The following is a 14,652-nucleotide window of genomic DNA, read 5'->3' as shown; positions in this document are numbered from 1 at the left end:
AAAAGGGAAGAAAAGCCAGCGTCGCACAAAGCAGAGATTGAAGAGAGCCAATGGATGGATGAATGAATGAATTCCAAAAGTAACCATGCAGAGTGAAGAAGAGGCGGACCTAGATCCTGACGCTGGCATTGCTGCGATTCAACATGGCGACCTTGTGTGCTTCTTCCTTCTTTGCCAGCGTCGAGCTCGTCCCCTCGAGGACGGCAATGACCTCCCTTGCCAGCCTCGTCGCCAGCTTCCGATCGTTTCTCTTCTTGCTCGCGTCCAAGATGGCGACGATGCCCTTTCTCCGGCTCTGCTCGGCCCGGAGCGCAACAGGCACCTGCACATTCTTACCGCCGCCCTTTCGCGTCTGCATGCGCACGAGCGGCGAGGCAGCCTCGACGGCCGCATGCAGCGCCGGCAGCGGGTCCGCGTGAAAGGCCTGGGCAAGGTGGTCGAGCATGTCGCAGATGTGCGACGTCGCCTGGGCCTTTTTGCCGTCGCGCATTAGATTGTTGACAAATGCCTCCAGCAGCGGGTCTGTCCGCTGTGCGAGAGCCTCTGGCGTGTAGGGCACAGCTGAGTGTCCGTCGGTGTTGAGCGTCGGGGTGCGCCACGCCAGCAGCTGTTGCTGCTGCTGCTGCTGCTGCTGCTGCTGTTGCTGCTGGGCCTGAAGCTGTTGGGCCGATTGCGGGTCGATCAAGCCCTGGGCAAAGTCTGCCATGTCTCGTGCGCTGCGTTGACCACGCGTCAGCGCCGCCTCTGTGCTCGCGTTCTGAGGCTGCCCGCTCAGCGGCTCGACGTCCGGGCCGCCCGAAGTGGTGGGCGAGGGGGACCGATGCGATCGCGCTGGTGTGCTGTCGTCGTCAGCTTGTTGCCGAGGCCGAGACGTTGCCATTGCGCGCGCCTGCGGCATCGCTCTCGATACAGACGGTCCTGCCACCGCCACACTCCTTGGCATGGAAGCGACGAGGCGAAGTGCGCCTCTCGCTGACGTCGAAGCCATGGTAAAGTGATGGGATGATCAATGGGCTCAGGAAGAATCTTGTCCACCAAAAAAAAAAAAAAAAAAAAGGAGAGAACGGAAACCACGTGGCAGACCGACTTGTACTCCGCACCATAATGAGGGTTGATGACAAGCCGCAGAGGAAGGAGAGAAAGCCAATGATTGAAATGAAAGAGAGGTTTACAGGTGTGTTTGAGAAGGGGAACAGCATTTGTATGTACGAAACTGGAGGAGAAATGAGGAAGAGGGACAGCATGGTTCTAAACGCGAGAGGAGAGAGCGCCGTCCACAGCCTTGAGGGCTCTCTGTGCACTCTCGAGGCTCTCTTGGGGACCCTGGTCTGCAAGGTGGATCAAGCTGGGTCGAAGCACGGACAGCAACTTGCGCAATGGATCGTCTTGATCCCGTCCTGAGGCTACTGCAGCAGCAGTAGTGGTAGCAGCAGAGGTGGGAGTGGACGAGGTTGAAGACCGCTTGTCGGCCTCGACGAGGCCGTAGATGAGGCTGCACGCATTGCTGGCGAATTGCGGTGGCATCCTCGCGTCCCGACGGGCCAAGACATTGGATACCATGTCAGCACAGCACGGCGGCGGCGGCGGTGGCTGCGACGACTTGCTCGCCAGCGAATCATTCGTTGGTCTTCGCGACGGTGGCTTCCGGCTTTGGGCGGTGGCAGGGGTCGTGAGCGACTTGGCCGGTGACGACGCCACTGCTCCTTGCTCGCCTGATGCAAGGGCTTCTGGTTCCTCGTCGAGCACACCCTCGGTAGGATCGGCCAATAAGGCGCGGGCCACGAGCCGGGATCCTTTGCTGCCTTCGCTCCCGAGTAGCGCTAGCGACATGATGCCTTCATTGACGAGGACGGGGTATTTGGGGCTGTTCCTGACCATCTCGCAGAGCGCGCCTGCTACACCAGCAGAGACGAGCCGAGTCCTGGCTTGCAGCTTGGTATGAGCAGTGATGGACGAGCGAGCGTCTTCCTTGGACGACCACAGTGTCTTGATGGCATTGACGAGGATGCGCGTGCCCTCCATCTTTGTCGGCACGTCGTCTGACCGCTGTACGAGGTCGAGCAGCGAGTCCAGAACGCTGTCTTTGCTTCCCGTCGTCGACTCCGTGACGAAGTTGAGCGAGTTTTCAGTGCAGCCCGAGCAGAGGTGCTTGAGGAGGCCGACGGTGGCGAACTGCAGCGGCTGGACGTGGTCCTTTGCCGGACCGAGGTAAGGAGCAACAAGCGTGACTGCCTTGTTCTCGGACCCAATGACGAGCTTGTTGGCTGCGGGGATGGAGAGATTCTTGAGCAGCGAAACGACGCCGTGGGCAACCTTGATGTCGGCGTCGGGGGTGATGAGCTGGGTGAGCGGGGGCACGAGTCCGTGGTCTTGCACGAGGGCGAGGCAGTGGTCGTCTGTCCTTGCGAGGTTGCCCATGCTGAGCATGGCTGTGCTCACAAGATCGTCCCTCTCACTGACGTTTCGGGCCATCCACCGTTTGAGCGTCTCGATGAACCAGCTCTTTCCTCCCTGCTCGCCCTTTCCAAACAGCTTGGCCATGTTGGCGTCCTCGCCAGAAACAGCCACAATGGCTCTAGCCATGGCAGCTTTGGTGCGCGAAAAGGTAGACGAAGCCTCCTGTGCCGATTCGGGTTCACTCGGAGGCGGAGGGCCGCTGTGGCCAGACGAGAGCGATTCTGTCGACCATTCTCGCGGGGGATCTGCCTCGTCGAGAATGGCCATCATGGCTTCTAGGGCACAGTGCCATCGCGCCGGCGATCGGCCAGTCCGCATCCTTCGATCGTCGGAGCTGGAGAGGCGAGGGTGAGACTTGGAGGAGAGGGCTTCTTCACGGAATGAAGCCGAATCCAAGGCGGCGCTTTCGATGAGCTCAGAGGCGAGCTGGACAATGTCGATGTCGTAATCAATGAGGTCCGAGACGTCGTCGGCATACCACCTTGCCGTCAGATCTGACTCTGGTTCATCTCCCGTCTTTGCCTCCTGGTCCGGCCCGGCAGCGGGAGGGAGGAAGGACAAGAGGGGCAGGTAGAGCAGGTGGGCAGCGCCAGCTGCAACGAGAGCCTCGATTGGCTTTTCGCTATCGCTGTCGCTCCCCTGTCTCGTCGAGGGAGTGTCGACTCGGTCTTGTGGATCTTGACCATGGCCCTGACCGTGGCCAGCAGCCGTGGCAGCATCATCGGTGGCCTCGGCGTCCGGGCTTCCTTTGTTGTCCTGCTCTTCGCTGGTGCAAATGTCCTGCAAGATCTTCCACGCCCAAGTGACGATGCTGGCACCCATCTTTGTCATGACCTTCATCTCTTCCTCCTCCTCGCTTTCTGGTTTGACATCCACTGCGCCTGCGTCTTGCCAGCCACCAGGTACCCTGTCCCTCAGCAGCTTCTCCTCGATCCACTCGCCCGGCACGTAGACTGCTTGGCTGGTGGCCAGCGCGAGTAGCGTGCGCACCGCCGAGATGTCTCTGCGCATCGCCAGGCGCGTCTCACTGTGGTCGAGCTGCATGTTGAGCAATGCACCTGTCGCGCTTCGGAGTAGCGTGAGGACCTGCATGGAAAACGTCGGTGCGCGCCCGTTGCTGTGCTCCAGGATCATTTCCAAGAGGTCGACGATGCTCTTCCACCCTTTTTCCTCCAGAAGAGCGGTCCTGTTGACGTCGTCATCGATGCAGAGGTTACCAAGCACCCTCAGGAGCTCCGTCTGAGCCTCATACAGGCTCGAGTCAAGCGGCGAGCGAGGCTCGTCGGCGGTGGCGGTGGCGGCGACGTCAAAATGGCCATCTTTGAGGGTCGTGACGGAGATGTCAATGAGCTTGATGCAGTGCTGGCTCAGCTCCGTTTTTCCCAGCGTGGAGCGCAGTCGATCTGGCAAGATGGTCAGCGTCTTAGCGATCTCTGCATGCTCAACCTAAGCTCAGAGAAGAAAGGCTCACCATGTCTCAGTGTGTCGCCAAAGGGCTTGACATGCCGCGCCACGTCGGCCCAAGTGTCGTCGCGGGCGTCAAATGCCGCCGTCGTACCAGGACTCTCACTGACCATCTTTGTGGTGCTCGCTCCCTCGTCGATGGCGGTGACGTCGAGACTGCTGCTGCCGCTGCTGCTCGTGCTGGGCTCGGGAATCGAGCCACTTGTCTCTCCGTGCGGCACAGCCAGGGAAGTCGACAAGTTCTGCTGTAGCGACATGCCCTTCTTCGGTCTTTTGGCCTTGGGGAGTGAGTTGCTGTTGAAAGAGACGCCCGAGTCGTGCGAGAGGCCATGGTCCGAAGCAATCTTGGCGAGAGAGGCTATCGGATGAGCCACGGCAAAGGCCAGTTGCGTCGGTGAAGGCCCTTCGGCCAGAGCGGAAGGAGACGCCATCGTCGTCTTTCTTGGGACTGCCAGATTGACCTCGGGCTGACTCTGCGGTTGCTGCTGTCGAGAAAGCGTCCTGGACGGCTTCATTCCCTTCTACCCTCGCTCTCCCCGTCTCTCTCTCTCTCTCTCTCTCTCTCTCTTTCTCCCTCGCGTTCTCCCTCTGTCGCTGCTCTCTTTCTCCTTTTCCGTGACTGTTCAAAGGCTGGTGTTGACTAGTGAAGCGTTCGTGCGGTGCGAAGCGATGCGGTACGCAGCGTGGAGCACCTGGCACAGCCTTCTGCTTGTTCGGCTTCTCCTCGCTACCGTGCGCTTTCCTCGATCGCCCTCTCGCTTGTGCAGGTAAGAGCTAGCAACAGAGGCAAGTTCGAAGAGGCCGGTTCGGTTCTGGTATCTAGAGAAGAAAGAAAGCCCACCTCGTCATTCCAAGCCTTGCTCTTGTCGTCGGCGTCGTCGTCGTATCCGGAGAAGATGATTCGTACCAAAGGATGGAGAAAGAAAAAATAAATAAAAAAGGCCAAAAAGAAAATGCAGGTTGTAGTAACAATTTCGAAAGACCCGATGGCAGAAGCGGGTTGAAAAACAGCAGGTGCAATTCAAGAATCGCAGCGAGACAAAATAGAAAAAAGCCTATTGACCTCGGTGTCCGCGCGCCACCTCGGTCGGCTCGGAAGAAGAGGCGGTGCTTTCTTTTTCTTTTTGTTTCTCGCTCCTCTCTTCTCTTTCTGCCAGCCCTTGTTGCTTTGCTTTGAAATTTTTTTGGGGGCAACGTCGACACTACTGCTCTATGTGGAGAGGGAGGAAGGCCGGGGAGGTAGCGGATAAGCATTTACTATTTTCTGCAACCCCGAAAAAAGAGAGTGTGTCTGCGTGCTGCGTGTCGCGAGGGAGATTGAGTCACGTATCGCTCGCCCTCGGCGGTTTGCCAAGCAGTCAGTCCTGGACACACCATTGACAAGTGCTCCATTTAGAACTTGTGGAACCGGGAGAGCAGGCAGGGGGGAGACCCTAGCGAACGGGCTCGGTCACTAGTGTGAAATTTCGGACGTGGGAAGCAGGGCTGAAACGGGTCCTCCTTCTTCTCGTCGGCGGACATTTCGAGCGTAAGTTTTATGTGTCAGCGAGACAAGCTTGTCCTCGGCGCATTCTCACAGCATTCTGCCTCGGTCACACAGAGCAGAGGCCGCCGTCGCCGCCAAGAACGACCCGTGCTCGACAAGCGTGACCTTAAACAGCCCACTTTCGCAGCCTCCACGACAGGGGGTGAAGCCGGGACCATGGCAGGAAAGTCTCGTGTTTTCTCTAACCAGCACAGCCTCGTTCTGTGGGAGCCCGCGTAGGCATGCGCGAAAAAATCCCCGACTCACACGATTGCGCGTGCAGGCGGCAACTTAAGGTTCCGGGCAGATGATAACCAACCATACAGAGGAGAGAGCTTTGATATTCATGATGTGGGTGTTGGCCATGGTAATATACAAATTGAAAGAACTGGAGAATAGAAAAAAAAACCCAGAGACACAGACAAGATTACCTATGGACAAGGTAGAGGCAGTGACAGGAATCCCACGAACAATATTGAGATGGGGGAAGGAAATAGCGACCAGCAAAGTAGGGTAGGGACCAAGACAGGCGCAAAAGCGAAAATGGACCAAGTTCAGGAAGACTCGGATCTCGGTGCAAATGACCAGATGCGGCAATCACCGTCGTCACTGCCAGAGACGATCTTGTCGTCGCCAAGCTGGACGCACGTCACGGCGCCTCGGTGTCCGACCAGCGTCTGCTTGCATGCGCCCGAGTCGGTGTCCCACGTCTTGATGCAACGATCGTGCGAAGCGCTGGCAATGCGGAGTTTGTCGAGGGACAAGGACCAGATGCCTTCGGTGTGGCCAAAGAGTGTGCGGATGCAGCGGCCGGTGCGCACGCACCAGAGGCGGATCGTGTTGTCGAGTGAGCCGCTGATCAGGACAGGGCGAGGGGCAGAACGGTGATGGGAACCTTTGTCGGAAGAGGAGGAGACGTAGTCGTACGCGAGGGGGCCCTCCAAGTCGCTCAGCTCGGCGTCGAGGGGGAGCGGCGCGACGAGGCCAGCCTTGCAGAGGCGGTCTTGCAAGTGAAGCAGGGCGGGGTCAATCCTTCTTCGGGGCGTCGATGGTCTAGCAACAGATTCGCGTCGGCGTCCCATTGATGGCGACGAAGAAGTTGAAGCAGCGGCGACATATGCAAAGTGGTCGGGAATTGCTGGTGCCGAGCCTGTGTTGGCCGCTCGTCCACCGGGCACGGCAGGTGGGTTGTAGCCACAGGTGCTCGCCTCGCCCTCGGCCCCTTCTCTTCCGACGTCTTCATGGTCGTCGTCAGTAGAGGTGGCCCGCGTGCGCTGAGGCTCGTTGCGCTGCATTCGAATCTCTCGTCTTCGCATCGCGTCGGCATCTTCTGCTCCCGGCCCGCCGCCAGCGCTCTGAGCTAGCTTTCTCACGGCTTCATCGTCGAGCATAACCAGCTTGATGCTCTGCACCTGACCGACGTGACCGTCATACGACATGAGGCATTCGCGCTCCTCGAGGTCCCACAGACGAATCGTGCCATCGTCCGAGGCCGAGAAGAGAAACGAGGGGGGCTGACCGTCATTTGACTTGCGATCTCGGTTCTGAGCGTGATCCTCGTCTGCTGGCGCAGCCTCAACCTTTCCTGACTTCCAATCGGTGCGCGTGGCTTGGGCTTGCGCGTCGCGAGACCGCTTTCCCGTCCATAGCTGAACAGCATTGACCCAGTCGGTGTGGCCTCGCAACGTGAAACATTCGCCACTGCGGAAGTTCCAGATCTTGATGTTGCTATCTGCACTGCCGCTAGCCAGTGTGTCCTCGTTGAAATGGAGACAGACAATGCCTTCCGTATGGCCCTCGAGGGTCCTGATGAGGTCGCCCGTACGCCAGTTCCAGATCTTCAGCGTCCGGTCCATGGACCCTGTGATGAGCTTGGCCTCATCGAACTGAAGGCAGCGCACGCCTCGCGTGTGTCCGCGCAGCACCCTCAGCTCTTCGCCCGTCTCCATGTTCCAGATACGTGCGGTTCGATCGTAAGAGCCAGTGATGACGACTGGGAATGCTGGGTGGGCAAGGGACTCGGAATACTGAAGACACATGATTCCATCGGTGTGGCCGGAAAGGATCTTGGTCGTGTATCGACCACGACGCCAATTGCGCTCAATGGCTAGCCTCTCACAGTAGACAGACTTCCACGGCCTCGTGGTCGCCTGTTGAGTCTTTGTGGCCGCCACCGTTGCTGTGGGGGATGGGCTGCTGCTCCTCGACGCATTTGTTGATTTGGCATGTCGCTCTTGGGCAGCTGCATTGGCCGCCGCCGTGATGCTCCTCTTCAGCGAGCCTGACGCAGACACAGTTCCATTCGCGGCCGGGCTGGTGCTTGGTGCTGGAGATGTCGACAAGCGCGAGCTGCCGGGCTGAGCAAGCTGGCGCGCCTTCTTTCGCTTCTCGTTGAGTAACGGAAGACCCCAACCACACTTCTCGCACTTCCTTTCGATGTGCTGCTCGCACATGTTTCTCCATAGCAGGTCATCGTCGGCCAGGCTCCTCCAAGTTCGCGAAACCTGAGCTGCGCGGCCTAGGCTGATGGCATCAAGGTGACGAAGCACCTTGAGGCTGACTTCTCTGGGAAAGAGGCTGAATGGGTCGATACGAATGGCGAGGGCCAGCTCCGATGAGAGGAGAGAGAGCTGCGAGAAGCAGCACATGGTCAAGAGACCTTGGAGCATCAATGCCCTTCTTGGGTGGGGCGACGACGAGAACAAGGACCACACCGTGTTCACGGCTGTTTGGTCGGCCAACGGAAGCGAGTCAATCGACTGTGTAAAGGTGCAAGAGTGTCAGCGAAGAAGACATGACAAAGCGCTTCCGACCCTAGAGTGACACGCTTCTTCTATGGCGCACGACCTACGGAGAGGCTGATCGAGGCCTCAAACTGAGCGAGGAGGGGTGTACCCTCTTCTTATTGCACGATGCATCAGGACATGATGATGGTCGAGCCACCAAAATATCCCGAGATCGGTCTCTTTGGCCGTGGAGGAATTTGAGGCAACAAAGTAGACCGCATCCAGACGATGTGCGTGTGATGAGAGAAACAATGCGACAAAACTCACCCGTTGAAGCCTAGCAGTGACTCCCTCGTCGGCCATGCGTTGGTGCCTTATACAGAGTCTCTTGGCCGCTGGGGGAGCAAATGATGAGGCGTTGCCGATCTTCCAGCCGGACGGAGCCGTCGCGAGGGCTCCATTCGCACCCTCGCCGTCGTTCATCAGCGAGTCGACGCCGGACGAAGATTCAACAGCACCGGCAGGGACATGAGCGTCTGAGCCGCGCAGACCAGCACCTTCAGCGGGGATCTCAGAAACATGACGGAGGGCCGATGCCGGGCTCGAGTCAGCAAAACGACCGCTTCGTGGAGCCGAGAGAGTGTCGACTTGCAAGGCGTGTAAGCTCGAGCTTCGTGGCCGTCTGTTGGCATCGAGACCATTCGTACATCGGATCTTTTCATCCGGTCTCTGCGTGTGGTCAAGCGGCTCCATGTCCGAGTCCGAGTCATCCACCTTTCGCTTGCTGTTGATGGTCGGCAGAACGACGTCTTTGCTCCCGTTGCTGCTCCTCGATCCCTGACTGTTGGCTACGTAGCTTGAGCTTCCAATACTGGTTGTACTGCTGCCATTGCTACTGTCCTCGGCGCTGCAGTTCCGTCCGGTTCCATCCAAGCCCACCACTGCCGTGGGGGTGGCGGTGGAGCAGCCCTTGATGGGGTCGGTGTGGCTCAGGTCGAGGTTTGCAGCTCGACGCTGGGGGAGTAGCGCCCAGCCAGGTCCCGAGGCTTGCAGTGTCATTGACGCCATCTTTACGCGCTCGTCGTCGTTCAAGTCGTCTTCCTCGGGGCGTATATCGGCGGCGGCGGCGGCGGCGGCGGCCGCTTGAAAGAGAGGATTCGCTGAGGAAGAAGCCTTGGACTCGCCAGGTGGCGTCTCGAGGTGAGGTGTCGGCGCTGTCACCAGGGCGTCGGTGGTGATCGCAGACGAAGGAGGAATCAGCGATGCTAAGTCCGGCATTTGAGGGCGACCTGCTTGTCGGTCCGCCTGGGACATGGCCTGTGGCGGAGACATGTCTGCTAAAGTCCGCGCTTGTCGAACAGCTGCAAGGACAAATCTAGCCTCCTTGAGTATTGCACGAGCCCAGCATACGTATCAATCTGGCACTTGCTGACGTCGGATTCGTGCTCTTGTGATGTCAATACGCCTTCGAAGCCAGCCTGTGTCGATCCAAATAAAGAGAGCGAGCAACCTCTCGATCCGTCCAAAAAAAGTAATTGAAATGAGCGATGATGAACGCAGCGAGGCGTCAACCTCTGTGGTTTTTGCGTGATCAGGAACATTGGCACGTGGTTGAGCTTTATTCATATCGTCACTTTCTGTCATTGCACTCGTCATCCAAGCGCATCCTCTTCACAGTCAACACTGGCACACAGAATCACAAGCCAAAAGTTACTAGCATATCGATGCGTGGATGTGATTGTAGTGGTGATGATGGCCATGCTGGTGAAGCCTAGAATGTACAAGCGCGAGAGTGTATGTGTCCCTCTTATTTTGTGGAAAGAAACGCCAACGACAAAAATCCCCTCTCTCGTCCCTTAGGCAGCGACGGTGCTGAGGAGGTCCGAGTCACCAGCGTCGAGGACGGTCATGACACTGCAGAATTGTGAACGAATGTAAGTACTCGCTCTGGGCCCCAAATATAAGAGGGAGAACCCACCCAACACGGAAGAGCTTTCCGGCAGCTGTACCGAGAGCCACGTTGGAGCCCTGGTAGTGGTGAACGCTGGTCTTCGAAAGCATGGCGTAGTACTCGAGCTCCGACTTGCGCAGCGGGGGAGTGTTGGCCGAGATGAGGACGAGCTTAGCCTTGCCACTGCGCATCGACTTGAGAGCCGACTTCAGGCCGAGGCTCTGCAAAGACAAAGTAACGTCGCGATGAGCTTAGGTTGCGCCGACGAAGATACAGGAGACACTCACGACCTTGCCACTCTTGATAACAAGCTGGAGCTTGCTGTTGATGTTGTCCGATGTCGCCTTCTTTGCCTTGGGTGCCATCTGGAGGTGCAGAATTATGATCAGTTTTCATCCATAGTTTCCCTCTTGTAAGACCAGGCTTCCTTCTCCTTCGCCTTTCCTAACTCGCTTCCAACCTTCCGCAAGAGCCCCAAGGCCCCCTCGTCCTTCCATCCTCTAGGCTCGATGGTCATCTCGCCGAAACAACCCGACCTGGATCTTCCCCCCATTGGACAGCTTCCGTGTTTTCTTCAGGAGCCGTTCTTCCGACAGCTCCGAGTCTTCGGCCTTCGCAGCGCTGGAGAAGACGACTCTGACCCCCACTAGGAGCTCCGATGCCTCGCTTCTTCCGTCTGCGATGGCCTCAGCGAGAGCTGTGCACCCAGCGCGAGCTATAGGAGCATACATCTGCTCCGTGCCACATGCCGCCACTTTCCCCTCCCTGGCCGCGTCCCACATCGCGAATCGATCCAGATCGCCTGCACGTCCACCTGTTCGTCTCGCCCACCGTCTTCCTGCTCTCCAGAAGCCAACGACAGGATGCTCACCTTGATCTATCGCTGGTCGAGATTTGGTAAACGAGAAGGTCTGCCGTCCAAACCAAGCCCAAATGAAGGGGGGGCCTTTGGACCGCATGTCACGCGTGGATGGGTTGAAATTTAGCCTGCCGCAGTTTCGGCCGGAGAAACACGTGGATTGCGCGCGCACCGGGCTCGCTGCGACTGAAGGACACCTTCGAGATTTTGACCTCTCTTCAACCCTCAAGACAACCTCGCTCGAGATCGTTCCAAGAGTGAGTATCCTGTTGTTGAAGGAAGCGGATGTTCTTCTATCGTGAGGCCGGCGAAAGGAATGTCGCTGCGATCGGAGTAGGGGGGAAATGTCGCACCATTATTGAACGAGGGAGGGCGGTGCTCATGTTCGATCTGGCGTTAAAGCCCTATGATGAAAGCGAATCCTGCGATGGGTACAATACGACGCTGGAGCAGGGAAGCGACTCGGGAGATTCTGGACAGAGGAAATCCGGCGAAGGACTTTGACGGCAGAAGAGGGAGAACCGAGATATGAGAGGACAGACGACTGACTTGCCTTTCACCACAGTGACCAAGGGTACGACCTCGTTTGGTAAGCGGCACACCAAGACGCACACCCTGTGCCGTCGCTGCAACAAGCGCTCGTTCCACCGCCAGCACAAGACGTGCGCGTCGTGCGGCTACCCTGCCGCCAAGATCCGTTCGTACGAGTGGGGACAGAAGGCCAAGAGGAGAAAGACGACGGGCACTGGCCGTATGCGCCACATGAAGGACGTCCCTCGCCGGTGAGTATTTACTCTTGTCTCCTGTCTATTGAACGGGCTCTGACACTGTCTTTACAGCGCCAAGAACGGTTTCCGCACCGGTGTCGCCACGAAGAAGGTCGCCGCCTCGGCTTAAAGCTGAGGAGCACTTCGAATTCGACGTGGCAGGCTTCGTGTAGACTAGCATCAAACGACAGAGGAGGAAGAGGTCCACATCCATATCTCAGCGGCGCAGCGATTCTGGCTGTGGTCACCATCATCACATTCCTCCCCTTACTGTTCCCTTCACTTCCATCTTCGGGCTTCTCGTACGTCCACTCAACAAAATGGCACTATGACCTACGCACTCATTTTTCGGCAATGCTGCCAGCACTTTCTCATTGTCTGTCATTCTCGAGCAAACGTCCGGACTTGGAGGGGCTGCTGCTGCTGCATTGTATGATTGATTTGATTCAGGATGAGAGAATCATGTCAAAGGCCCAGCTGTCTCTGCGTCCTTTGCGCTCATCTCGACCCATTTTGCATCTGAGTCATGGGTCCTCTCGCCTTGAGCAGTAGCCGCGGTTGTCTTTCTGCGTCGTGCGTCCGAGCTGCTCGAGCTTCCGGTCGATGCACTCCTTGCCAGCTTTGCCCTGCTTCCTGAATGTGACCTGGAGCGAGACGATGTCCCCTGGCCCGTCTCGATGATGCGGAGCGCGTCGAGTTTTTCGTCCTTCTGTAGCGCAAAGCCAGTGACAAGACTGGGCGAGGCTGCCGTAGCGGCTGCAGCTGCGGCTGCTCCCCCCGCGGTGCGCGGGACGATAAAGGTGGTGAGGAAGAGTCCGATGGACTCAAAGTAGCCATGCTTGACACACGTGTCGTTGTGCGTCCCCTCGGCAAAGCTCTTCCAGACCTTGACATCGCTCGCACATCGCGCAAGCAGGGCGTCCATGTGCGACGGGGGCACCAGCTCGTCCATTCGGCCGCTTAGAAAGAGAATCGGCGTCGTCTTGGGGATCAGCTTGATTGACTCGCCCGTCGGCCAGTATTCGCGGCAGAGAAACGCAAACGGTCGGACGGGCGGGAGTACATGGGGGATGAGTTCTGGGATGCTGAGGAACGTATTTTCGAGAATGAGGGCGTAGATCTGTGTGCGAGTGAGGGAAATGGAAGAAATGAGCCATTTTTTTCTTTCACGATCGCAAGACTAGTCCACTCACACTCTTAGTATTTCGGGAGACAAGGTCGACGGCCACGGCGCCTCCGATGCTTTGACCGTATGCGACAATGACGGTCTTTTGTAGCGCCTCGTGCTTCCTGATCCAGTCGAGAGCCGTTTGGGCGTCGATGCGGATCCCTTGCTCTGACGGCTGGCCCGTCGAGAGCCCGTAGCCGCGGTAGGACAGCATGAGTACATTGCAGCCGAAGCGCTTGTAGAAGACCGAGGCGAGCGGCAAGCGGTGGCCCATGTTGCCTGCGTTGGCATGCAGAAAGAGAATCGTTGGCCGCCTCTTGACCGTCTCGTCTGGGTCGAGGTTCTCTCCTCTCGCCTTTTCCTTCTCGCTTGCAGTCTTTTGCGGCATGAGAAACGCATGGAGTGTCTCGCCGTCAGGCGTCGTCAGCCTGAGGTCCTCGTAGGGAATGCCAAAGTGGTCGGGCGTCAGCACGTCAGTGCGTGAGCCCTGGGGAAAGTTGGAGGGATAGACGAGCGATCGCTGGTAGCGGTACAGCAGCCCTGCCGTGCTGGCCACGCCCAGGACAAAGACGCTGAGAACCGCCTGTGCCGTCGTCCATAGCGAGGGGATCCATCCCATGCTGGCCTCCTTTATTTTGCTCGCAGCCTCGCTCTCTCTGTGATGGTCGAAATGGAATAGTGCGGCCGCCGACGCGTGCGCGGCCCTGGCCCATCTCTTAGCGCGCGCCACGCTCCAGCCTCTGTCTGGGGTGGGCCTACTTAAAATATAGCTGACGCCGACGAGACTCGTCGGTTCACCCAGCAGCTTATGACAGACAGCTGATATTGATGATAATGTTTCAGAGACACAGAGCAAGCCGAGCGCTGTGCCTGTGTGTTCTCCTGCGCTGCTCTCTAAGTGACCCCCTGGCCTACCCTAGCCCATTCTTTAGGGAAAAGAGAATCTACAGCGCCAACATACACGCAGCACGTTGGATAAGCGCGACGGTGGCACTGGCTTCCCCTAAAAGTCGAGCAAATCAGTGACCTACGTCTTCCTCATTTCTTCCATGCTCCTTCTCCCCTCCTCACAAGCTTCTGTAGAGGTGCTGTTCCCTCACCCGTTTACTCTACAAAGCTCAGCATGATCAAACAAGGCGACAGCAACCCCCGAGTAGACGTCTGCGGTGACTGCGCCACGCCCCACCGTGCCTCCATCGACTGCCTCTCTCGAGGTAACATGAGCCCTTACGCAACACCTCCAAAGACGCTCGGTCGAGAAGTAGAGGCAGAATCGGGCAAAAATACTCCTTCTTCGCGTGATCTCCAACAACCCTCTTGTATTGACCATGGCGACACGGCGCTGCTCTCCAGCGACCTGCAATTCGGGAACAGCGAGGAAGGCGTAGGCGCAGAGGGCGACACGACGTGCTTTGACTCAGACTTCGCCAGTAACAGTGAGGATTCAGCATCGTTTGCCACCCTTGTCTCTTCTGCAGGAGCGTCGTATCGTAAATCCTGGCTATTCAATTCACCAAATGCAAGTCCCAGCCGTAATAGAAAACGCTTTCGCCAGCATGCCTCACCATCTTCTTCGGAGGACAGCTCTGACTTTCCGAATGAACACAAAAAGGTAGAGGATGAAGAGCAGGAACGTCTCGTCTTCCCCTCACGATCGGCTTTGGAAAGGTGAGTAGAGGCAGCTTGAGACTGCTACGCATCAACCGACTGACACCTTGATCTTGCTCGGCTCGCC

The 14,652-nt window shown here is 57.8% G+C and overlaps 7 protein-coding genes across 7 annotated transcripts; 1 reads left to right on the top strand and 6 right to left on the bottom strand.

The window, feature by feature from the left end:
- Positions 1-109: 109 nt before the first annotated feature.
- On the bottom strand, positions 110-553 carry FA10DRAFT_217203 (ribosomal protein S7; the record flags this gene model as incomplete). Its single annotated transcript, XM_025518512.1, has 1 exon — positions 110-553. A coding segment is annotated over one exon (444 nt), but the record flags the coding sequence as incomplete, so codon positions are not given.
- A 576-nt stretch (positions 554-1,129) lies between these two features.
- Positions 1,130-4,588, bottom strand: FA10DRAFT_34110 (hypothetical protein). The gene is made up of 2 exons (XM_025525447.1): positions 3,929-4,588; positions 1,130-3,860 (listed from the first exon to the last, which is right to left on the bottom strand). The coding sequence occupies exons 1-2, from the start codon at positions 4,434-4,436 to the stop codon at positions 1,249-1,251; spliced, it is 3,120 nt and encodes a 1,039-aa protein (XP_025381089.1). The 5' UTR covers positions 4,437-4,588; the 3' UTR covers positions 1,130-1,248.
- Positions 4,418-5,501, bottom strand: FA10DRAFT_34210 (hypothetical protein). The gene is made up of 3 exons (XM_025525448.1): positions 5,499-5,501; positions 4,763-5,424; positions 4,418-4,695 (listed from the first exon to the last, which is right to left on the bottom strand). Exons 2-3 carry the CDS (start codon positions 5,173-5,175, stop codon positions 4,545-4,547), a joined length of 564 nt encoding a protein of 187 aa, XP_025381088.1. The 5' UTR covers positions 5,176-5,424; positions 5,499-5,501; the 3' UTR covers positions 4,418-4,544.
- A 272-nt stretch (positions 5,502-5,773) lies between these two features.
- On the bottom strand, positions 5,774-9,719 carry FA10DRAFT_264487 (WD40 repeat-like protein). The gene is made up of 2 exons (XM_025520666.1): positions 8,500-9,719; positions 5,774-8,205 (listed from the first exon to the last, which is right to left on the bottom strand). The coding sequence occupies exons 1-2, from the start codon at positions 9,502-9,504 to the stop codon at positions 6,001-6,003; spliced, it is 3,210 nt and encodes a 1,069-aa protein (XP_025381087.1). The 5' UTR covers positions 9,505-9,719; the 3' UTR covers positions 5,774-6,000.
- A 309-nt stretch (positions 9,720-10,028) lies between these two features.
- Positions 10,029-10,488, bottom strand: FA10DRAFT_270847 (putative RPL30-60S large subunit ribosomal protein L30.e; the record flags this gene model as incomplete). The annotated part of the gene is made up of 3 exons (XM_025523077.1): positions 10,029-10,086; positions 10,151-10,344; positions 10,411-10,488. 3 exons carry the CDS (start codon positions 10,486-10,488, stop codon positions 10,029-10,031), a joined length of 330 nt encoding a protein of 109 aa, XP_025381086.1.
- A 723-nt stretch (positions 10,489-11,211) lies between these two features.
- On the top strand, positions 11,212-12,226 carry FA10DRAFT_264485 (putative RPL37A-ribosomal protein L37.e). Its single transcript, XM_025520665.1, has 3 exons — positions 11,212-11,239; positions 11,548-11,764; positions 11,822-12,226. Coding segments are annotated over exons 1-3 (276 nt in total). The 5' UTR covers positions 11,212-11,238; the 3' UTR covers positions 11,880-12,226.
- FA10DRAFT_270846 (alpha/beta-hydrolase) lies at positions 12,210-13,536 on the bottom strand (the record flags this gene model as incomplete). The annotated part of the gene is made up of 3 exons (XM_025523076.1): positions 12,210-12,458; positions 12,543-12,869; positions 12,943-13,536. The coding sequence occupies 3 exons, from the start codon at positions 13,534-13,536 to the stop codon at positions 12,210-12,212; spliced, it is 1,170 nt and encodes a 389-aa protein (XP_025381084.1).
- Positions 13,537-14,652: the final 1,116 nt, after the last annotated feature.

The sequence above is a fragment of the Acaromyces ingoldii genome (assembly GCF_003144295.1).
Source record: "Acaromyces ingoldii strain MCA 4198 unplaced genomic scaffold FA10scaffold_1, whole genome shotgun sequence".
Lineage (NCBI taxonomy): Eukaryota > Fungi > Basidiomycota > Exobasidiomycetes > Exobasidiales > Cryptobasidiaceae > Acaromyces > Acaromyces ingoldii.
Note: the sequence above shows the minus strand (reverse complement) of the source record. Positions and strands in the feature narration are given on the sequence as shown.